General features: G+C 49.9%; 1 protein-coding gene across 1 annotated transcript; it reads left to right on the top strand.

The window, feature by feature from the left end:
* The first annotated feature begins 1,667 nt into the window (after positions 1-1,667).
* On the top strand, positions 1,668-23,348 carry MFSD12 (major facilitator superfamily domain containing 12). The gene is made up of 10 exons (XM_079960738.1): positions 1,668-2,244; positions 13,177-13,387; positions 14,731-14,863; positions 16,308-16,505; positions 18,110-18,202; positions 20,055-20,147; positions 20,618-20,788; positions 21,283-21,377; positions 21,943-22,073; positions 22,844-23,348. Exons 1-10 carry the CDS (start codon positions 1,965-1,967, stop codon positions 22,930-22,932), a joined length of 1,494 nt encoding a protein of 497 aa, XP_079816864.1. The 5' UTR covers positions 1,668-1,964; the 3' UTR covers positions 22,933-23,348.
* Positions 23,349-23,670: the final 322 nt, after the last annotated feature.

The raw sequence follows: 23,670 nt of genomic DNA, 5'->3' as shown, positions 1-23,670 counted from the left end.
TGCGGAAAGATGTCAAGTCCCGCAGGGCCCTAGTCTCTTGGGACAGAGCGTTCCACCAGATTGGAGCCACAGCCAAAAAAGCCCTGGCTCTGGTTGAGGCCAGCCTAACCTCCCTGTGGCCTGGGATCTCCAAGATGTTTTTGTTTGAAGAGCGTAAGGTCCTCCGTGGGACATACCAGGAGAGGCGGCCCATCACCTCCCAAGGAAGACCTGTTCCACAGTACAAGAGCTCAGGAAGTTTTCCCTGGTGTTGAGTCGGAATCTCCTTTCTCGTCACTTGAAGCCACGGGTTCGAGTCCTACCCTTCCGGAGCAGGAGGAAACAAGCCTGTCCCCTCTTCCATGCCCTTCAGATATTGGAAAATGGCTCTCCTCTCTCCTCTCAGTCTCCTCTTTTCCAGACTAAACGTCCCCAGCTCCTTCAACCGTTCCTCATCAGGCTCGGTTTCCAGACCTTTGAACGTCTCCATTGCCCTCCTCTGCCCACTAGGCCACACTCCTCCCTGTGCTACCTGTGCAACCTTCCTTGGGTGATTTTTACCTGTCTGGTAAAGATAAAGGGACCCCTGACCATTAGGTCCAGTCGTGACCGACTCTGGGGTTGCGGCGCTCATCTCACTTTATTGGCCAAGGGAGCCAGTGTACAGCTTCCAGGTGACTAAGCTGCTTCTGGAGAACCAGAGCAGCGCACGGAAACGCCGTTTACCTTCCCGCCAGAGTGGTACCTATTGATCTACTTGCACTTTGACGTGCTTTCAAACTGCTAGGTTGGCAGGAGCAGGGACCGAGCAACGGGAGCTCACCCCCTCACGGGGATTCGAACCGCCGACCTTCTGACCGGCAAGCCCTAGGCTCTGTAGTTTAAACCACAGCGCCACCCGCGTCCCATCTTAAACTGTGGCGCCCAGAATTGGACACAGAACTTCAGGTGTCCACAGCTAAAACACACACACACACACACATCCAATACGGTATTCATTGGAAGCCACTGAATTCCCTCAAAGGCTCATGGGAGCTGTAGTTCCCCCCCCCCTTCACAAAGCTGCTAATTTGCAGAAGCTGTACGCCGGCTCCCTCGGCCAATAAAGCGAGATGAGCGCCGCAACCCCAGAGTCAGCCACGACTGGATCTAATGGTCAGGGGTCCCTTTACCTTTAACAAATTTCAGCTCCCAGGGTTCTCTGGGGGAAGTCACGCGCTTCAAAGGTGTGTTCAATATCCTTTAGATTAACTAGGCTTCCCAAACTTTTGTCTCCGCTTGTTTTTTGGACTACAACTCCCATCATCCCTAGTTTGCAGGACCAGGGGTCAGGAAGGATGGGAATTGTAGTCCCCAAAAAACCCCGCTGGAGACCCACGTTTGGAAAACCCTGCTTTAGAATGCAGAGCGTGGGCCAGACCCCTCGAAATTACAAGGGCATTCATTCCAATGGGTCTAGGTTTGGGAGTAGGTTTCCGCTGAAGCCGATGCTTGCTGACACAAGCGCCAGGAATCTGCCACCGTGGCCGTTTCGCTTCTCTTAACGCTACTAGGAAGCAGAAGCGCCCGGGGCGGCAACGGGGCGGGGAGCGCGGCGCTCGGCTCCTCCTGCGCTCGGGCGAGTTTTCCTCCGCCCCCGGAGCCTGCCTATTGGCTCCGGCAGCGGCTTAGCCTCGGATCCGCGATGGAGAAGGAGGAGGAGGCGCGGAGATCTGCGCGCGGTAGTGGTGGCAGCCCGCTTGGGGGCGCCGCGGAACCGGCCAGCTGGACGCGCCTCCGACGCGCACGGGGGGTTTCCCGGAGCCCATAAAAGCCGGCCGGAGGACGCATGGCTGGACAGAGCCTCCCGCGCGTCCCGGCTCTCCTCTGCCTCCGCTGGGCTCCGTCCGGGCCCGCCCTGGACGCCCGCCTGCTCGGAAGCTGATGCGCCCTGCCCGTGCGCTTTTACGCGCGGCTGGTGCGCTTTTACGCGCGGCTGGTGCGCCATGGGAGACTCCCAGCGGCCGCCGCCGGAGCCTTTGTCGGCGCGCTCCCGGCTCAGCTACTCGGTGGGGCATTTCCTCAACGACCTGTGCGCCTCGATGTGGTTCACATACCTGCTGGTTTACTTTCACTCCATCCTGGGCTATAGCACCAGCCACGCGGGGGCGCTCTTGCTGGTGGGGCAAGTGGCCGACGGCATCTGCACGCCGCTGGTGGGCTACGAGGCGGATCAGGCCGGCGGCTGCGGACGCTACGGGAGGAGGAAGTCGTGGCACTTGGCCGGTGAGCTTGCAGCGGCGTGGGAATGGTGGAGGGGGTGGGGAAGAGAGATCCAGAGGGGGGGTTGTTTGCAGGAAGAGCTGTGGCGTTGCATATATCTAGGAAAAGAGAGAGACAGGCCCAGGCTGGACAGAACCGGCCTTGCCTGGGGCTTGCCAGGTCCGAATTCTGCTCTGCCCCAGCATCCTGCTTCTGACAGGGGACAGCTGAGCACATCTCTTCCCGGCGTTTGATTATTTCATTTGTTTATATTCCAAATTCGAGTTGGTTACATTGAAACCTCTCAAAGCCGCTTAACAGCACTGGCATCAGTGACAAAAACAGCTTCGCATTTTATTTAAAAATAAATTGCCCTTTTAAAATGTGTTTTTTTTTCGGGGGGGGGGTGTTTTTATTTTTATTAGGTATTTTGTGGTTTTATATCTTGATTTTATTCTGTGAACCGCCCTCAGAGCCCTGGGTGTAGGGCGGGATCTAAATTCAATAAATAAAAATGTTATTGTTTATTTTACACACAAATTCCTACGAAGCAACTTGTGGCAACGTCACAGTATGATAAGAAGCACATATTTAAAAATCCAGTGTGGACTGGCAGTCTTAATTTTCAACCCAAGGCACTTAGTATCTGGGATAAGGGTGTTTTTTAAAAAATAAAAATAAAAATCTCCTCTTAAAAGGCTTTTATCTCCCTTCATGTGGTACACTGTGCCTGAACATGGAGGGTTGATTTTAGATTACAGTGGTACCTTGGGTTAAGTACTTAATTCGTTCCGGAGGTACGTTCTTAACCTGAAACTGTTCTTAACCTGAAGCACCACTTTAGCTAATGGGGTCTCCTGCTGCCGCCGCACGATTTCTGTTCTCATCCTGAAGCAAAGTTCTTAACCTGAAGCACTATTTCTGGGTTAGCGGAGTCTGTAACCTGAAGCGTATGTAACCCGAGGTACCACTGTATCTTGATAAATAGCCACTAAGTGCATCTCTGCCTTCAAAAAAAGTCATATGAGGTCAGGTCAGAAAGGTCATCAAGTTCAGCGGTCCATTTTCCACTCCATGCTTCTTTGATATTTGCAAGCAGGACTTGAGAAATACAGCTGTGTTGGCTGGTTTGTTTGTTGCCCAGTGGTAGACTGCCATGGCTGGTGGAGGTTTATCTCTCTCAGGTGGGGTAAATGGTGAAAAGGGGGTCCTTGGAGTTGAGAGTCCAGCAGCCACTGTTGCCCCCATTAAAGGTAAAGGGACCCCTGACCGTTAGGTCTAGTCGCGGACGATTCTGGGGTTGCGGCGCTCATCTCGCTTTACTGGCCGAGGGAGCTGGCGTACAGCTTCCAGGTCATGTGGCCAGCAGGACTAAGCCGCTTCTGGCGAACCAGAGCAGCGCACAGAAACGCTGTTTACCTTCCCGCCGGAATGGTACCTATTTATCTACTTGCACTTTGACGTGCTTTTGAACTGCTAGGTTGGCAGGAGCAGGGACCGAGCAGCGGGAGCTCACCCCGTCACAGGGATTCGAACCACCAACCTTCTGATCGGCAAGTCCTAGGCTCTGTGGTTTAACCCACAGCGCCACCCACGTCCATTAGAGACTACCTTACACTGCGTTTAAAACCGAAATCGCATTTGGATACAAACTGTTTCTCAGACGGCTAGTCCTAGTCTTCTGGAATCAGGGATGGGGGAACACGGTGGCCATCCATACAGCCCCCATTTTCTACACAGTAAACATGAAATCCTACATAGCTCAGTTGGTTAGAGCACGCCAAGGTCGCAGGTTCGATCGCCGTACGGGACTGCTTCATATTCCTGCATTTATGGGGGTTGGGCTCGGGTTTCTTCCAACTCTACAGTTCTGTGATTCTTTGTAGGTGGGAAACTATGATCAGTGAAGTGCAATACGTGGTTCCAAGTTCCGCAAACTCATGTGTCTGAGAGAGAGCCAGGGGAACTTACAGGGCGGCTATTCATAACTCTTATAAAACCTCACACATTTGTTTTTTTCGAAACCTGGACTTCCCCCTTCTTTCAGCTGTGCCTTGTAGGGAGACAACCCAGTTCCCGGACTCTTTGTTACATCATCTTGTTCAGAGGTTGATACCTTGACCCAAATCTTTCACATCCATCCAGATCTCCTCCCCTTTGCACCTTCGCGAAGAACTGGGCACCTCAGACATAATGATCTCCTCTTATCATTTGTTGTTTAGTCGTTTAGTGGTGTCCGCCTCTTCGTGACCCCCTGGACCAGAGCACGCCAGGCCCTCCTGTCTTCCACTGCCTCCCGCAGTTTGGTCAAACTCATGCTGGTAGCTTCCAGAACACTGTCCCACCATCTCGTCCTCTGTCGTCCCCTTCTCCTTGTGCCCTCCATCTTTCCCAACATCAGGGTCTTTTCCAGGGAGTCTTCTCTTCTCATGAGGTGGCCAAAGTCTTGGAGCCTCAGCTTCAGGATCCATCCTTCCAGTGAACACTCAGGGCTGATTTCCTTCAGAATGGAGAGGTTGGATCTTCTTGCAGTCCATGGGACTCTCCAGAGTCGCCTCCAGCACCAGAATTCAAACGCATCAATTCTTCGGCGATCAGCCTTCTTGATGGTCCAGCTCTCACTTCCATACATCACTACTGGGAAAACCAGAGCTTTAACTATACGGACCTTTGTTGGCAAGGTGATGTCTCTGCTTTTTAAGATGCTGTCTAGGCCTGTCATTGCCCTTCTCCCAAGAAGCAGGCGTCTTTTAATTTTGTGACTGCTGTCACCATCTGCAGTGATCATGGAGCCCAAGAAAGTAAAATCTCTCTTTCGCATCCATCAAGATCTCCTCCCTTTGCACCTTTGGGAAGAACTGGCCACTTCACACTTAATGTTCTCCTCTTATCATAGAATCATCAAATTGGAAGGGGACCCCCAAAGGTCATCTAGCCCAACCCCCTTGCAAGGGAGGAATCTCAGCTAAACCATCCAAAACAGACAGCCATCCAACCTCTGCTTAAAGGCCTCCAGCGAAGGAGTGTCCGCCGCCTCCCGAGGGAGACCGATCCCCTGTCAAACAGCTCTTACTGCCGGAAAGTTTTTCCCGCACGTTTAATCGCAGTCTCCTTTCTCGTCCCCGGAAGCTGTGGGTTTGAGTCCTGCCCTCCGGAGCTCTCCTCTCCGGAGATGGCTCTCCTCTCTCCTCTCAGTCTCTTCTTTCCCAGGCTGAACGTCCCCAGCTCCTTCGACCGTTCCTCATCAGGCTCGGTTTCCAGACCTTTGAACGTCTCCATTGCCCTTCTCTGCCCACTAGGCCACACTCCTCCCTGTGCTACCTGTGCAACCTTCCTTGGGTGATTTTTACCTGTCTGGTAAAGGTAAAGGGACCCCTGACCATTAGGTCCAGTCGTGACCGACTCTGGGGTTGCGGCGCTCATCTCGCTTTACTGGCCGAGGGAGCCAGTGTACAGCTTCCGGGTCATGTGGCCAGCAGGACTAAGCCGCTTCTGGCGAACCAGAGCAGCGCACGGAAATGCCGTTTACCTTCCTGCCAGAGCGGTACCTATTTATCTACTTGCACTTTGACGTGCTTTCAAACTGCTAGGTTGGCAGGAGCAGGGACCGAGCAACGGGAGCTCACCCCGCCATTGCGGGGATTCGAACCGCCGACCTTCTGATCTGCAAGTCCTAGGCTCTGTGGTTTAACCCACAGCGCCATCTCATGTAAAAACACGCTGATTCCCGGATCATCCACGGGCCGGATTGAGAAGGCGATTGGACCGCATCCGGCCCCCGGGCCTTAGTTTGCCAGTGTGGTGTAGTGGTTAAGAGCTTTAGTCTCGTAATCTGGGGAACCGGGTTCGCTTCCCTGCTCCTCCACATGCAGCTGCTGGGTGACCTTGGGCTAGTCACACTTCTCTGAAGTCTCTCAGCCCCACTCCCCTCAGAGTGTTTGTTGTGGGGGAGGAAGGGAAAGGAGAATGTGAGCCGCTTTGAGACTCCTTCGGGTAGTGATAAAGCGGGATATCAAATCCAAACTCTTCTTCTTCTTCTTCTTCTTGCCTACCTCTGTTCTAGAAAGTTCGACCTCCCTGCCATAGGTTATCAGCAGGAGAGGCGCTTGTCTGCGATCTCGTCCGCCAGATCCCTTCTGTCTTTTACACTGAGCCTTGGTTTAGTTTAAGCATTAAATGTGCCGACTTTGTATGTTCCCGGCTGGAAGGATGTCGTTCCTGTTTACTCTCCCTTCTGATTCTCTGACTTCCTCCGTTTCCCCTTGCGCTGAACTCTTAGGAAAACCTGGCTGGTGGGGTCATAAATTGCTACTTCAGGGCTTTTTCGACATGTTTGTTGGGACGCTATGTTCCAACAAGAACAAGAGCAAGAGCTCCGCTTGGCTTATCGCCGCTGCTTCCATTTGCAATGAGACAGGCATTCTGAGCACCCGCAACAAAAGATTGCTCAGCCCTGATTGTGTTCCCGCCGGAAGGAAGATCTTCTTCCCTCTCTCCTAACGCTACAACTCATGGGCATAAAAATCACAGAATTTAGGGCCCCCCAAAGGTCATCCAGTCCAACCCCGCTTTGCAATGCAGGAATCTCAGCTAAAGCTAAAGCTGGAAACTACAACTAATGCAGAACGCGGCAGCCAGACTGATGACTGGGAGCGGCCGCTGAGACCATATAACACCGGTCTTGAAAGACCTACATTGGCTCCCAGTACGTTTCTGAGCACAATTCAAAGCGTTGGTGCTGACCTTGAAAGCCCTAAACTGCCTCGGTCCAGTATATCTGAAGGAGCGTCTCCACCCCCATCGTTCTACCCGGACACTGAGGTCCAGCACCGAGGGCCTTCTGGCGGTTCCCTCCCTGCGAGAAGCAAAGCTACAGGGAACCAGGCAGAGGGCCTTCTCGGTGGTGGCGCCTGCCCTGTGGAACGCCCTCCCATCAGATGTCAAGGAAATAAGCAACTATCTGACTTTTAGAAGACATCTGAAGGCAGCCCTGTTTAGGGAAGCTTTTAATGTTTGATGTATTACAGTATTTTAATATTTTTTTGGGAAGCTGCCCAGAGTGGCTGGGGAAGCCCAGCCAGATGGGCGGGGGATAAATAATAAATTATTATTATTATATAAAGCAGCCATGACAGATAGCCACCTGACCTCTGCTTCATGGAAGGAGAGTCCACCTTGCAAGGCAGCTGCGGCATTTGGTTATGACCCCGGTCATACCTTCTTTAAACGCTTGTTCGTTTGTACGCACCACTTCTCTCCAAACAATACTCCTTTGTCGCTGTTAATTGCACAGTGCACCGTTTTCAAAGCGAATCACGAGGCTTTGGGTTGACTCCTGCGTTCATTCTGCTCCGAGTAGACCCACCGAAAGGAAGGGCCGCGACTCGCCGATTTTCAAAACGCGGGTGTGAGACTTTATATGGCCTTCTGTGAAGGTTGTGCATTCTGAACACGACTTCACACTTCCAGATCCGGCCCAATCACCTTCTCAATCTGGCCCACGGACGGTCCAGGAATCAGCATGTTTTTACATGAGTAGAATGTGTCCTTTTCTTTAAAATGCATCTCTGGGTTATTTGTGGGGCATAGGAATTCATTTATATTTTTTTTCAAAATATAGTCCGACCACCCACAAGGAATGAGGGACAGTGGACTGGCCCCCTGCTGAAAAAGTTTGCTGACCCCTGGCATAAATAATATGCACACTCTTGAAACGACAAAAATTTAAAAAACAACCGTATGCAAATAATCTATGAATTTACAGAAATTAAACTTAAATTTATTATTTATATCCCGCCCATCTGGCTGGGTTTCCCCAGCCACTCTGGGCGGCTTCCAACAAAGTATTAAAATACAGTGGTCTGTTAAACGTTAAAAGCTTCCCTAAACAGGGCTGCCTTCAGATGTTCAGGCTAGATCCTTATATTTTACTGGAGAGTAGACCCCTTTGAAATGAACGGACGCAAGGAACTTGTGCCCTTTCATTTCACCGGGTCTGCCCTAGCCTTGGGTAGATTTGTGTACATGCAGAAACACCCCACCCTCCGCAAGACTGTATGAGGTTTTGCCCAGTGTTCGCCCTGCTCAGAGTAAACCCATTGAAACGAATGGCCGTGACTGACTTGGGTCCATTGTTGCCAATTACCATATTTTTTGCTCTATAAGATGCACCAGACCACAAGACACACCTAGTTTTTGGAGGAGGAAAACAAGAAAAAAAATATTCAGAATCTCAGAAGCCAGAACAGCAAGAGGGATCGCTGCGCAGCGAAAGCAGCGAAAGCAGCAATCCCTCTTGCTGTTCTGGCTTCTGGGATAGCTGCGCAGCCTGCATTCGCTCCATAAGATGCACACACATTTCCCCTTACTTTTTAGGAGGGAAAAAGTGAGTCTTATAGAGCAAAAAATACGGTAATTGGCTGAGGACTAGGAACTTAGTTTAACTTCGGAAAAGGACCCTAGAGAGCAGACCCGCTGAAATGAACTAACGTCGGATCTGCAAACTAAAGTTAACTGCTTTTGCAGAATGCCGTCCTGGGCAGTTTGAATTTTACAGTTTTTTGGTTTTAATTTGTGGCGGTGAAAACCCCAGAAAATAATATCCTGTAGAAGAACGGTTGGCAGAGACACACAAACCTTGGAGGCGAATGTTAGCTCTTGATAACGCCGTGTGTGTTTGCGAGGGGCAGATAACTCAGCGAAACTTTTTTTCTCTTTTAAAAAGAGGAATTGGAAAGGGCAGATGTTGTATGCCTCAAACATCTGACTTTTCTTAGTCGCACTGAGAAGTTCCCTTCTGACGAAACTGGCAAAGAGGGTATCATTGGCGGACTGTCTCCTTCCTGGTTGTGTTGCTTTCCCAAATCACAGGAGGCTTAATCATCAAAAAGCAAACAGATCCGTGTCCGAATTTGTCTGGTTCAAAGTGAATCTGGGGGCAGTTGTAGATTGGGACAGAGGGTCTTGTGACTGGAGGGGTGGGCAGATTTCTAAGGCTTTAGATAAGCAATGATCTCATAAAGCAGATGAGGTTAATCTTCTTCTTCAAAAAGGTGAACTTTGCCCAGCACTGGGGGTGTTGGGGAATGAGGACACACGACCGAGCTACAAGCAATCAGCAAAGCGATTTTTTAATCCACTGGGAGATGTGTGTGGGCACATGTGTCTGGATTTTAGCTTCATTTTGTGATGACATCTGTTGTTTAGTCATTTAGTCGTGTCCGCCTCTTCGTGACCCCCTGGACCAGAGCACGCCAGGCCCTCCTGTCTTCCACTGCCTCCCGCAGTTTAGTCAAACTCATGTTTGTAGCTTCGAGAACACTGTCCCACCATCTCGTCCTCTGTCGTCCCCTTCTCCTTGGGCCCTCCATCTTTCCCAACATCAGGGTCTTTTCCAGGGAGTCTTCTCTTCTCCTGAGGTGGCCAAAGTCTTGGAACCTCAGCTTCAGGATCTGTCCTTCCAGTGAGCACTCAGGGCTGATTTCCTTCAGAATGGAGAGGTTTGATCTTCTTGCAGTCCATGGGACTCTCAAGAGTCTCCTCCAGCACCAGAATTCAAAAGCATCCATTCTTCGGTGATCAGCCTTCTTGATGGTCCAGCTCTCACTTCCATACATCACTACTGGGAAAACCAGAGCTTTTACTATACGGACCTTTGTTGGCAAGGTGATGTCTCTGATGACATCTGTACAAAGGAAGAAAAACAGAAATCCATTTATTGTTTCAAATTCACAACCTGCCCATAGCAGCTATAATCATCATCATACATACATACAGTGCTACTTTGGTCCTCAAACAACTTGGAACCCAAACACTGCAAACCTGGAAGCAAGCGTTCCGGTTTGCGAATGTTTTTCGGAAGCCGAACGTGCTCCATTTTGAGTGTCACACTTCTCATTTGGATGTTACACTGAGGTCTGTTTTCGCTATTTATTTTGCGTTTTTGCGACTTTTTGTTTTGTTTTTGTGACTCAGTTCAGCTACTGATTGTGACTGCAGTACATTATTGCTTTCATGTAATGGATCAACGGTCTCGTCAGATAGTAAAATTCATGTTAAATTGCAGTTTTAAGGGCTGTTTCTAAAAGTCTGGAACGGATCAATCCGTTTTGCATTGCTTTCTATGGGAAAGTGCACCTGGGTTTTGGAACGCTTTGCTTTTGGAACTGACTTCCGGAACGGATAAAGTTTGAGAACCAAGGTACCACTGTACAGTCATAAAAGCTGTTGTAGGAAAATCCTTGGGCTCGCTTGGATTACCAAACGATTACCAAAAGAGGCGCAAAACAGCAGCCAGTAGGCTTGATCTTTATTCGACAACTGTTGCAACAATACTTTCACTCACCACATGGGAGAAGCAGGATGGAGCCCAGAGCAAAGGATGGCTCCCCCTTTTATCAGTTTTACAGAGATACCCAGTCCAGTATCCCTGAAGGAGCGTCTCCACCCCCATCATTCTGCCCGGATGCTGAGGTCCAGCATGGAGGGCCTTCTGGCGGTTCCCTCATCGCGAGAAGCAAAGCTACAGGGAACCAGGCAGAGGGCCTTCTTGGTAGTGGCGCCCGCCCTGTAGAACGCCCTTCCAGCAGATGTCAAAGCGATAAACAACTACCTGACATTCAGAAGACATCTTAAGGCAGCCCTGTTCAGTTTTTAACGTGTGATATTTTACTGTATTTTTGGTTTCTATGGAAGCTGCCCAGAGTGGCTGGGGAGGCCCAGCCAGATGGGCGGGGTATAAATAATAAATTATTATTATTATTATTATTATTATTTATTATTATTATTATTACCCACAACACACCTTAAATTACATCATGAACGCATCACATGCTGGGAGGCAAACCTGAGCATCAGGGCTTGATGCTGCCACTCCCTCGACCTCCATCAAACACCAATCGAGTGTTGCAAAAGAGATATTTACATGCCTCTGTTTCCCAGCCAAGTTAATCACACCCTTTTGTCTTGATCTTGGCTTGCTATTGTTTAACGCCAAAGTGCTGCACCAACAAGCACAAAACAACCCCTCTGCAGCGCCACCAATCCAACTCAGTGGTGTGAACGTTGGGAAATGTCCGATCGCTTCTCCTATCTGGGCAGGAATCTTTCCACAAGGGCCGATGCCGAAATCCAGCATCGCCTGAGCTCTGCGAGTGCGGCTTTCTCCCAATTGAAGCGCAGAGTGTTTGAGGACCGGGACGTTCGCAGGGAAACCAAAATGCTTGTTTATATAAACAAATTTACTTTTCCTTTTCACTTGTTTACAAAGCTATTGCACTACCAACTTTACTGTACGCTTGTGAAACGTGGACCACTTATAAATGCCATTTCCAACTCCTCAAAAGATTCCATTAAAGGGGTCTCCAAAATATTTTACACATCCCCTGCGAACGAATGCCAGTGTACTGGAAGAAGCAAAGATCGCCAATGTCAAAGCGATGATTCTTCAACATCAACTTCGTTGGACTGGTCATGTTGTGCGGATGCCCAATTGCCTTCTCAGTGCGGCCCGCGGATGGTCCGGGAATCAGCGTATTTTTACATGAGTAAAATGTGTCCTTTTATTTAAAATGCATCTCTGGGTTATTTGTGGGGCCTGCCTGGTGTTTTGACATGAGTAGAATGTGTGCTTTTATTTCAAAGGCATCTCTGGGTTATTTGTGGGGCCTGCCTGGTGTTTTGACATGAGTAGAACGTGTAAAGGTAAAGGTAAAGGTACCCCTGCCCGTACGGGCCAGTCTTGACAGACTCTGGGGTTGTGCGCCCATCTCACTTAAGAGGCCAGGGGCCAGCGCTGTCCGGAGACACTTCCGGGTCACGTGGCCAGCGTGACATCGCTGCTCTGGCGAGCCAGAGCCGCACACGGAAACGCCGTTTACCTTCCCGCTGGTAAGCGGTCCCTATTTATCTACTTGCACCCGGAGGTGCTTTCAAACTGCTAGGTTGGCAGGCGCTGGGACCGAGCAGCGGGAGCGCACCCCGCCGCAGGGATTAGAACCGCCGACCTTTCGATCGGCAAGCCCTAGGCGCTGAGGCTTTAACCCACAGCGCCACCCGCGTCCCTGCATCTCTGCATCTCTGGGTTATTTGTGGGGCATAGGAATTCGTTCCTATTTTTCCCCAAAATATAGTCCAGCTCACCACATGGTCTGAGGGACAGTGGACCGGTCCAAGACTGAAAAGGTTGCTGATCCCCTGGCTTAGGGCCTCATCACACCTAAATCCAGCCCCGGATACCACTGTACAGTAGTACCTCGGATTACATATACTTCAGGTTAGACACTCCGCTAACCCAGAAATAGTGCTTCAGGTTAAGAACTTTGCTTCAGGATAAGAACAGAAATCGTGCTCCGGTGGCGTGGCAGCAGCAGGAGGCCCCATTAGCTAAAGTGGTGCTTCAGGTTAAGAGCAGTTTCAGGTTAAGTACGGACCTCCAGAACGAATTAAGTATTTAACCCGAGGTACCACTGTATATGGGACGCAGGTGGCGCTGTGGGTTAAAGCCTCAGCGCCTAGGGCTTGCCGATCGAAAGGTTGGCGGTTCGAATCCCTGCGGCGGGGTGCGCTCCCGCTGCTCGGTCCCAGCGCCTGCCAACCTAGCAGTTCGAAAGCACCTCCGGGTGCAAGTAGATAAATAGGGACCGCTTACCAGCGGGAAGGTAAACGGCGTTTCCGTGTGCGGCTCTGGCTCGCCAGAGCAGCGATGTCACGCTGGCCACGTGACCTGGAAGTGTCTCCGGACAGCGCTGGCCCCTGGCCTCTTAAGTGAGATGGGCGCACAACCCCAGAGTCTGTCAAGACTGGCCCGTACGGGCAGGGGTACCTTTACCTTTACCTTTACCACTGTATATATATTGAGCAGTCCGTAAGTGCTTCTGAAATAAATAGCCTGCTCCCAGTGTGTCCCTTTTAAAATGCCCCTTCCTTCCTTCTATCTCTTATTTCCTTCTCCTTTAGGTACCATCTGCGTCCTCCTGTCCTTCCCCTTCATCTTCAACCCTTGCCTGGGCTGCTCAGAGAACACCCCCCAGTTTGCGGCTCTCATCTATTTCATCCCCTTCATCGTCATCTTCCAGTTCGGCTGGGCCGCCACCCAAATCTCCCACCTCTCTCTCATCCCGGAGTTGGTGGACAGTGATCATGGAAAAGTGGAGCTCACAGCTTTCCGGTAGGCGCTCAACCAAAGGACTTTCTCGCCCTGATCTGACCACAGTGATCCACGCAACGGTCACCTCCAGGCTTGATTATTGTAACTCGCTCTATGCAGGGCTGCCCTTGAAGCTGTCCCAGAAACTCCAGCGGGTGCAGAACGCCGCAGCGAGGCTCCTTACTGGGTCCTTTCCACAGGATCACATTCACCCAGCACCAGTGGCGTAGCGTGGGGGGTGCAGGGGGGCCGGCCGCACAGGGCACAACATCTGGGGGGGGGCGCTCGCCGCCTCCAGAGCCGCCGAAGAGCCTCGGGCGCAGGCTGTAGCAGAGCCCCATGTCTCGTGGAACCGACGAGCTGTGTGCGCGTCCGGGCTGAAGGCGTCCGGCAGGCAGCGGCTCTCAGCGCTCGCCGCGGTCCCCGCGCATCAGGGCCGCGGATGGCGCGCCAGGCAGCCCCTCCTCACAGCCCCGTTGCTGCTGCTGCAGCTGCTGGGCCATGTTGCATTTTCCTCGCCTCTCTGCCCTCCTCCGGGCAAGCGGCGTCGTTTGGGCGGCAGCGCCAGCGGCAACTCGCTCAGATCACCTGCCACGGACCCCCCGCCGCCGTGGCTACCTTACCGTAAATACCCCAGCCCAGGCAGCAGCAAGAAGAATCTGGCAGCGGCGGCAGGTTAGGGGTTAGGGGCGCAAATTACTTGCCTTGCCCCAGGTTAGGGGGCGCAAATTACTTGCCTTGCCCCGGGTGCTGACAACCCATGCTACGCCGCTGCCCAGCACTTTACCAACTGCACTGGCTCCCGGTGGAGTACAGGGTCAGGTTTAAGGTGCTGGTTTTGAACTTTAAAGCCCTATGCAGGATAGGACCCTCGTACCTATGGGACCGCCTCTCCCGGTATGCCCCACGGAGGACCTTAAGGTCCACAAATGACAACACTTTGGAGGTCCCAAGTCGCAAGGTGGTTAGGTTGGTCTCAACTAGGGCCAGGGCCTTTTCAGTACTGGCCCCGACTTGGTGGGACGCTCTGTCCCAAGAGACCAGGGCCCTGCGGGACTTGACATCTTTCCGCAGGGCCTGCAAGACAAAGCTATTCCGCCTGGCCTTTGGTTTGGACTCAGTCTGACTCTTATGTTTCCCTCCCCTTATGGTTTTGATCTGTGGGCTACTATTAAAATTAGGCTGCATTTTAAATTGCATTTTAACCTGTATTTTAATTGGTCCCCCCCCCATTATGTTTTTACTGTAATTTTACTGGTGTTAGCTGCCCTGAGCCTGGGTATAAATAAAATTTATTATTATTATTAAACTTCATCCTTGAACCGTGCGATTCCTGACCTCGTCCTCTCCCGTGGCTTTTACAGGTATGCCTTCACCGTCATGGCAAACATCACCGTTTATGCAGCGGCCTGGCTGCTCCTGCACTTCCAGGTGGGCCGCCGCGGGCAGCCAGAACAGAGTCACCACCTCGGCCACCACGACATCCCCGTCTTTCGGGTGAGTGCAAGGAGGAAGCGGAACTGTGTGTCGGTTCCACCAGGCTCCTTATTTGCTTCTGGGCCTCTGATGATGATGATGGTGATGAAAATACAGTGGTGCCTCGCAAGACGAAAAACGCGCAAGACGAAAGAGTTTGCCGTTTTTTGAGTCGTTCCGCAAGACGAATTTCCCTATGGGCTTGCTTCGCAAGACGAAACGTCTTGCGAGTTTGTTTCCTTTTTCTTAAAGCCGCTAAGCCGTTAATAGCCGCTAAGCCGCTAATAGCCGTGCTTCGCAAAACAAAAAAACCGCTAGACGAAGAGACTCGCGGAACGGATTAATTTCGTCTTGCGAGGCACCACTGTAATAATAACAACAACCAACAACAACAAAAAATAATAATAATTTATAATAACACAGTGGTACCTCAGGTTACATACGCTTCAGGTTACATACGCTTCAGGTTACAGACTCCGCTAACCCTGAAATAGTACCTCAGGTTAAGAACTTTGCTTCAGGATGAGAACAGAAATCGTGCAGCGGCGGCAGTTGGAGGCCCCATTAGCTAAAGTGGTACCTCGTTAAGAACAGTTTCAGGTTAAGAATGGACCTCCAGAACGAATTAAGTTCCTAACCCAAGGTACCACTGTATTAAAAACATGATAAAACATCAAAACCTTCCCTAAACAGGGCTGCCTTCAGATGTCTTCTAAAAGCCAGATAGTTGTTTATTTCCTTGACATCTGATGGGAGGGCACCACCACCGAGAAGGCCCTCTGCCTGGTTCCCTGCAACCTTCTCTTTCAAATCAGAACCAGTGAAGGCGGTGAAGGTCCTGTGTGAGTGCCTGGAGGCGGTTGGAGGATAGATGGCGGCTAATGCATTGAGGTTGGATCCTGACAAGACAGAAGGACTGTTTTTGGGGGACAGGGGGCGGGTGGGTGTGGGGGTCTCCCTGGTCCTGAATGGGGTAACTGTGCCCCCCGAAGAACCAGGTGCGCAGCCTGGGGGTCATTTTGGACTCACACCTGTCCATGGAGGCGCAGCTCAATTCTGTGTCCAGGGTGGCTGTCTATCAGCTCCGCCTGGTATGCAGGATGAGACCCTCCCTGCCCGCAGACTGTCTGGCCAGAGTAGAATAAGAATACGTGGTAGTCAATATTAAGGATTAGAATATTAATAAAGGAGAAGAGATTAGTAAATGAAAGCAATCAATATAATTAGAAGTATGAATTTGGAGAACTGACATAATGAAATTCAGTTAGAGGGGATTTGAAGAAGTAAAGTTCTCAATGTAATGAGAATTAGGTATTTGAAGAAACAATTTCTCTTTGTGTTTAGTTTATTGTGGTGTGTTTGTTGTGTGTTTTGTTACGTCCTTTTTGTGATAAATGTTGAAAATCAATAATTTGGGGGGGGGGGAGAGAAAGTGAAAGTCTTTTTCTTTCTCCACCAAATTCAGAACCTGTCTCTGATCGTGGTGGGCATCGGCGCCGTCACTTCGCTTCTCTTCCATCTGGGCACGAAAGAAAAGAGCCCCCCGGTTTCCAGGCTGCCGGATCCTGAGGAACGGACCCCCCTGTTGCCCCCGGACCGAAAAAGCCCCGCACGGCCCCTGCTCCTCTGGAAACACTGGCTTTTGGAGCCTTCTTTTTACCAGGTGAGTTCAAGCAATGAGGGAGCAAGGAGATGGTTGGCCCCAGGCAGGTGACCAGGTCCCTATTGCCTTAGCCCCATGGAATATAGGGAGCCTAGCCCCAAATCCAGGATACGGAGGGCCTTCTGGTGATTGCCTCCCTGCGAGAAGTGAGGTTGCAGGGAACCAGGCAGAGGGCCTTCTCGGTGGTGGCGCCTGCCCTGTGGAACACCCTTCCACCAGATGTCAAGGAAATAAACAACTATCTGACTTTTAGAAGACATCCGAAGGCAGCCCTGGTGCTGATCTTGAGAGCCCTAAATGGCCGTGTATCCCTGAAGGAGCGTCTCCACCCCCATCGTCCGGCCCGGACACGGAGGTCCATTTCTGAGTGTCCTCTGGCGGTTCCCTCCCTGCAAGAAGTGAGGTTGCAGGGAACCAGGCAGAGGGCCTTCTTGGTGGTGACGCCCGCCCTGTGGAATGCCCTCCCGTCAGATGTCAAGGAAATAAACAACTATCTGACTTTTGGAAGACATCTGAAGAGAGCCCTGTTTGGGGAAGCTTTTAATGTTTGATGTATTTTGATATTTTGTTGGAAGTCGCCCAGAGTGGCTGGGGAAGCCCAGCCAGATGGGCGGGGTATAAATAATAAATTATTATTATTGTCCCGCGGTGACCCGGAAGTAATGGAACGGGTTACTTCCGGGTTTCGCCACTCGCGCATGCGCAGATGCTCAAAATGACATCATGCGCGGAAGCGGCGAATCACGGGTCGCGTTCTGCTCATGTAGCGAACGGGGCACTGTACAGTTTGGGTTGTTCTGTCCCTATAATTCTGGTGTTGTCTTTTTTACAAAGGTTATTTTAAACATCCTTTACAGTTCATTATATATCATTTCTCAGTAAGCTTTAACCTTGCTACAGTGGTCCCTTGGTTCTCAAATGCCTTGGTACTCAAACAACTTGGAACCCAAACACTTCAAACCCGGATGTAAGTGTTCCGGTTTGCGAACCTTTTTTCGGAAGCCGAACGTGCTCCATTTTGAGTGTTGCGTTTCCGATTTGAGTGCCACACTTTTCCGTGTGTAAGACTAGGGTTTTTTTACTTAAAAATTATGTGGAAAAACTGTGGGTCGTCATTATACACAGGGCAATCTCCCCCCCATTTTCTTAAATTGGAGTCCCTAAAAATTGGGAGCATTTTAAAGGTAAAGGTAAAGGGACCTCTGACCATTAGGTCCAGTCGTGGCCGACTCTGGGGTTGTGGCGCTCACCTCGCTTTACTGGCCGAGGGAGCTAGCGTCCAGCTTCCGGGTCATGTGGCCAGCAGGACTAAGCCGCTTCTGGGGAACCAGAGCAGCGCACGGAAACGCCGTTTACCTTCCCGCCGGGGTGGTACCTATTTATCTACTTGCTCTTTCAAACTGCTAGGTTGGCAGGAGCAGGGACCGAGCAACGGGAGCTCATCCCGTCACGGGGATTCGAACCGCCGACCTTCTGATCGGCAAGCCCTAGGCTCTGTAGTTTAACCCACAGCGCCACCCGCGTCCCAGGGAGCATCTTATACACAGGAAAATACAGTATATAATATTCCTCCCTTGACTGTCTCTCCTCTTCTTTCTTTCCAGGTGGCAATGTTGTATATGGCCACACGGCTCATCGTCAACCTCTCCCAAACCTACATTGCGATGTACCTCACCAATTCACTCCTGCTCCCTAAGGTGAGTCCGACTGGAGGCAGGCTTGAGGATTGAAGCATCCTTCACCTGGTTGCTAAGGCAACCGGCTCCTGAGGATTCGAGGGACCAGTTTCATTTCCACCCCCCAAATTTTTTCATTGGTTTTCCAAATTTATAACAAACATAAAAGAAAAACATTACAATATAAAAACAGACAGAAAGACAGACATTTATCCTAACTTTTACAATCCCCCTTTTGTTAGGTGACTTCCTTGAATGCCCCTAGCTGACTTTCCATCTAACTCATTGTAGCAGTTTTCCAATACTATTTTCAAATAAAATTAACTTCAATTAACATCTTTCTTTCTTTTCATATTAACTTCTATCCACAGGGTTATGCAATTTAACATATTCAACTCCTAAGCCAATCGTTACTTAATGTGGATTACGAAATTTTTGCTAATATTTTGGCCGATAGGTTGAAGAAGGTTCTGTCAGATTATATCCACAAGTTCTGCCTGGACATATGAAAGACAATGTTAGGAATATAATCGACATTTTGCAAAGATTAGAAGTTGAAGGGACCAATTTCAAAGCACACCCACCCACCCCGGGCTCTCTTGTGGAGTTACAGAAATCTAAATAATATATTATTATTATTATTATTATTATTATTATTATTATTACTAGCTGTTTTTGGAGCAGGATTTGCCAATCAGGGGAGATTTGCAGAGGGTTGCCACATTTCCATGGTGCCAGCGGTTTCCCGTTTCCGGCAACATCTCGTGAGAGACCCCCAAAATCTCCCAGAGGCTTCCGAGACCCCGGTAAACAAGGCTCTTGTGAGTTCTCGCCAGAAGCCACTATCTTTTCTCATGAGGTGGCGCTGAGTTCTGCCTCAGTCCGGACGGTCCGGTCCGCTAAATATAATTATAATATAATTTATTATTTCTACCCCGCCCATCTGGCTGGGTTTCCCCAGCCACTCTGGGCGGCTCCCAACAGAATGTTAAAAATATGACAAAACATCAAACATTAAATACTTCCCTAAACAGATCTGCCTTCAGATGTCTTCTAAAAGTCAGACAGTTGCTTATGTCCTTGACATCTGACGGGAGGGCATTCCACAGGGTGGGTGCCACCACCGAGAAGGCCCTCTACCTGGTTCTCTGTAGCTTCACTTCTCACAAGGAGGGAACCGCCAGAAGGCCTTCGGGAGATGGACCCTGGTGTCCGGGCTGGACGATGGGGGTGGAGACGCTCCTTCAGGTCTACTGGGCCTTTTAGGGCTTTCAAGGTCAGCACCGACGCTCTGAATTGTGCTTGGAAACATCCTGGGAGCCAGTGTAGGTCTTTCGGGACCGGTGTTATGTGGTCTCGGCGGCCGCTCCCAGTCCCCAGTCTGGCTGCCGCATTCTGGATTAGTTGTAGTTTCTGGGTCACCTTCCAAGGCAGCCCCACGGAGAGAGAATGGCAGTAGTCCAAGTGGGAGATAACCAGAGCATACACCACTCTAGCACAGGCACCCCTGGACTCGGCCCTCCAGATGTTTTGGGACTACAGCTCCCATCATCCCTGACCATTGGTCCTGTTAGCTAGGAGTGATGGGAGTTGTAGTCCCAAAAACATCTGGAGGACCGAGTTTGGGGGTGCCTGCTCTAGCGAGTTTCCGGGTCACCTTCAAAGGTGGCCCCACATAGAACGCATGGCAGTAGTCCAAGCAGGAGATAACCAGAGCATGCACCCCTCTGGCAAGACAGTTTGCGGGCAGGGAGGGTCTCATTCTGCGTACCAGATAGAGCTGGGAGACGGCTGGTCCTGGTTTTCAGCTCTTCCTCCTCCAAAGATAACAGAGTCCATCCCGTTTTTTCCTCTGACTCTTGCCTTCCTGCAGAAGTTCATCGCCACGATTCCACTGGTGATGTACATTAGCGGTTTCCTTTCCTCGTTTCTGATGAAGACTGTGAACAAGAAGATTGGCAGAAACGTGAGTAGCTCACATGCATCTCTGGGTTATTTGTGGGGCATAGGAATCCGTTCATTATATTCACTGTATTTTTTGCTCTGTAAGACACACCAGACTGCAAGACGCACCTAGTTTTCGGAGGAGGAAAACAAGAAGAAAAATATTCTGCCTCTCAGAAGCCAGAACAGCAAGAGGGATCGCTGCGCAGCGAAAGCAGCAATCCCTCTTGCTGTTCTGGCTTCTGGGATAGCTGCGCAGCCTGCATTCGCTCCATAAGACGCACACACATTTCCCCTTACTTTTTAGGAGAGGAAAGTGAGTCTTATAGAGCAAAAAATACGGTATTTCAAAATAGAATCCGGCCTCCTACAAGGTCTGAGGGACAGTGGTCCGGCCCCCTGCTGAAAAAGTTTGCTGACCCCAGTCTAGTGTTTCTCTTCCCCTCTATAATTTTTCAAAATCTCTTCTTTTCTCGCCTTTTTTCTGTTTAGCTCACCTACTTTGTGGGCTTGCTAATCATCCTGGCCTTTGCTTCCTGGGTGGCTTTGGCTGAAAGAATCGGCGTGGAGATCTATGGGGCAGCCGTCTTCTTGGGCACCGGTTCGGCCACAATCCTGGTAACTTCTCTCTCCATGACGGCCGACCTCATCGGCAGCAACACAGTACGTAATGTGGGCATACGCAGAGCGCACGGGCGATCTTGCCAGGGAAACACACACACACAAACCTTGATGTGTTGCCAAGATTCAAAATGTCAGCAACATAATCATCTTTATTTCATTATTTTTTAAAAATAAAACCTAAGTTTCTTTTTTTACGTAAATTTTTATTAGTTTTTCAACATATCATTTTCAACAGTAATTAAACATACTTTTACATCTTTTTTTGACTTCCATCAGTCCTGTCTGAACATTTTCCAATCTAATCTCTTAGTAAAGGTAAATGGACCCCTGACCGTTCGGTCAAGTCGTGGCCGACTCTGGGGTTGTGGCGCTCATCTCGCTTTATTATAATATATATCATAAATTATTTCATTCCATTACATCTTCATAACACACTTTACAGTACATTTCGAATTATAGCTATTTTCAATTCTGTGTGTATTCTAAGTTGTGCTTTTCTGAAGCCAAATTGGCAACCTTGTTTTCTCCGACAGCACAGCGGTGCCTTCGTCTACGGAGCCATGAGCTTCACGGATAAAGTTGCCAACGGAGTGGGCGTGATGATCATTCAGAACTTGCACCCGTGCCCGTAAGTAGGAACGTTGCCCACCGAAGCCGCTAATAATAATAACAATAATAATAATTTATTATTTATAGCCGGCCCATCTGGCTGAGTTTCCCCAGCCACTGTGGGCGGCTCCCAATCAAGTGTTAAAAACAGTACAGCATTAAATATTAAAAACTTCCCTGAACAGGGCTGCCTTCAGATGTCTTTTAAAGATAGGATAGCTGCTTATTTCCTTCACATCTGAAGGGAGGGCGTTCCACAGGGCAGGTGCCGCCACCACCGAGAAGGCCCTCTGTCTTATGTGTTTGATCGGAAGGTCTTCTCGGTAGTGGCGCCCTCCCTGTGGAACGCCCTCCCACCAGATGTCAAAGAGAACAACAACTACCAGACTTTTAGAGGACATCTGAAGGCAGCCCTGTTTAGAGAAGCTTTTAATGTTTGATGTATTACAGTATTTTAATATCTTTTTGGAAGCCGCCCAGAGTGGCTGGGGAAACCCAGCCAGATGGGCGGGGTATAGATATTATTATTATTATTATTATTAACAAGCCCCTGTTGCCTTCCCCTTTTCCTTCTCTCTCCCCAGGACAGAACACTGTTGTGGCAACTGTGTGCCATTTTACCGTTGGGTGATGGTGGCTGTCACCGGAGGAATGGCTGTAGTTGCCACCCTGGGCCTTGCCTGCATAATGATTTGGCCCATCCGTGTCCGGTTCCGTAAGTCGGGTTTGGTTTTGCCTTAAGTGTTTCGGGGGGAGAGGGGGACTTGGCCGGTGGAAGAGATGGCCCCCCAGAATGAAGGAATGATTTTTTTATTTGTTACAGGTAGGTAGCCGTGTTGGTCTGCCGTAGTCGAAACAAAATAAAAATAAAAAATTCCTTCCAGTAGCACCTTAAAGGTAAAGGGACCCCTGACCATTAGGTCCAGTCGTGGCCGACTCTGGGGTTGCGGTGCTCATCTCGCTTTATTGGCCGAGGGAGCCGGCGTACAGCTTCCGGGTCATGTGGCCAGGAGGACTAAGCCGCTTCTGGCGAACCAGAGCAGCGCACGGAAATCCCGTTTACCTTCCCACCAGAGTGGTACCTATTTATCTACTTGCACTTTGTGCTTTCGAACTGCTAGGTTGGCAGGAGCAGGGACCGAGCAACGGGAGCTCACCCCGTCATTGTGGGGATTCGAACCGCCAACCTTCTGATCGGCAAGCCCTAGGCTCTGTGGTTTAACCCACAGTGCCACCCGCGTCCCTCCCAATAACTAACCTAGTTGGTCTCTAAGGTGCTACTGGAGGAATTATTTTATTTTGTTTTGTTTTGAGAAAGGACTCTGGGTTTTTTTTATGGAGCTCACCCCGTCATCGCGGGGATTCGAACCACCGACCTTCTGATCGGCAAACCCTAGGCTCTGTGGTTTAACCCACAGTGCCACCCGCGTCCCTATACATGACCTTAGAGTTTCAGCGATCTTTGTTTCTCGCTTCTTCCTGCAGATGATGTCTCCGTTTCGGGACTGGCCGGCACGCGATCCCGGGAACTCGGAGACTCCGAAGGCGGCGAAAACCCCGGTGTCGTCAACTGAGGCTCTGTTTCCTTTGGAAGGGAAGCGAGCCTGAAGACACCACGGCAAGGAAGTCCCAAAGACTCGGCTGCCTTCCCCTCAAGCCAACTGGGTCATTCTTGAGAATCGGGACCATTTGCAACTCTTTCTTCCCCTCCTTGCACATTTTGCACAGTTCCTTCTCGTCACCCGCCCTGCCCTTCCTTTTGCACGTCAAAAACAAAAGTTACTAGACCTCATGAAGTCCCTATCTTCCCTACCCTCGCCACATCAGACCACTTTTATATACATATATATAAATATATAGATCTACTTGTATATAAGAATTATAAATAAAGGTGTGTGTTTTTATTTTAAAAAAAGAAAAAATGAAGTTTAAGTAAAGCTGTTTCTTTTATGTCTGTCTCCTCGCTAAGTCGTAAAGCCTGGACGTTGAAGCCAGTGTTGTTTTAGTTTAGTTTATATATATATATATATATATATATATATATATATATATATATATATATATATAGCTTTATTGATTCCAAACAGAAAACAGTCAACAAAAAGACTTGTAACACATTACAAAAAGATATAATGGTTTCGTAATACATATCTTCTATGGCATGGGGAGGCAACCCTAAGGCCAGGGGGCTGGATCCGGCCCAATCGCCTTACCAATCCGGCCCACGGACGGTCCGGAAATCAGCATGTTTTTACCGGAGTAGAATGTGTCCTTTTCTTTAAAATGCATCTGTGGGTTATTTGTGGGGCAGA

This window comes from Podarcis cretensis (assembly GCF_951804945.1).
Source record: "Podarcis cretensis genome assembly, chromosome: 18".
Classification (NCBI taxonomy): Eukaryota; Metazoa; Chordata; class Lepidosauria; order Squamata; family Lacertidae; genus Podarcis; species Podarcis cretensis.
This window is presented reverse-complemented; position numbering and strand designations above follow the sequence as displayed.

Bases quoted from the DNA above. Each gene is read 5' to 3' on its own strand.
- MFSD12 (XM_079960738.1), top strand. From the start codon at position 1,965: ATGGGAGACTCCCAGCGGCCGCCGCCGGAGCCTTTGTCGGCGCGCTCC. The intron at 18,203-20,054 runs GTGAGTCCGACT...GCCTTCCTGCAG, and splicing joins ATTCACTCCTGCTCCCTAAG to AAGTTCATCGCCACGATTCC. The intron at 20,148-20,617 runs GTGAGTAGCTCA...TTTTCTGTTTAG, and splicing joins ACAAGAAGATTGGCAGAAAC to CTCACCTACTTTGTGGGCTT.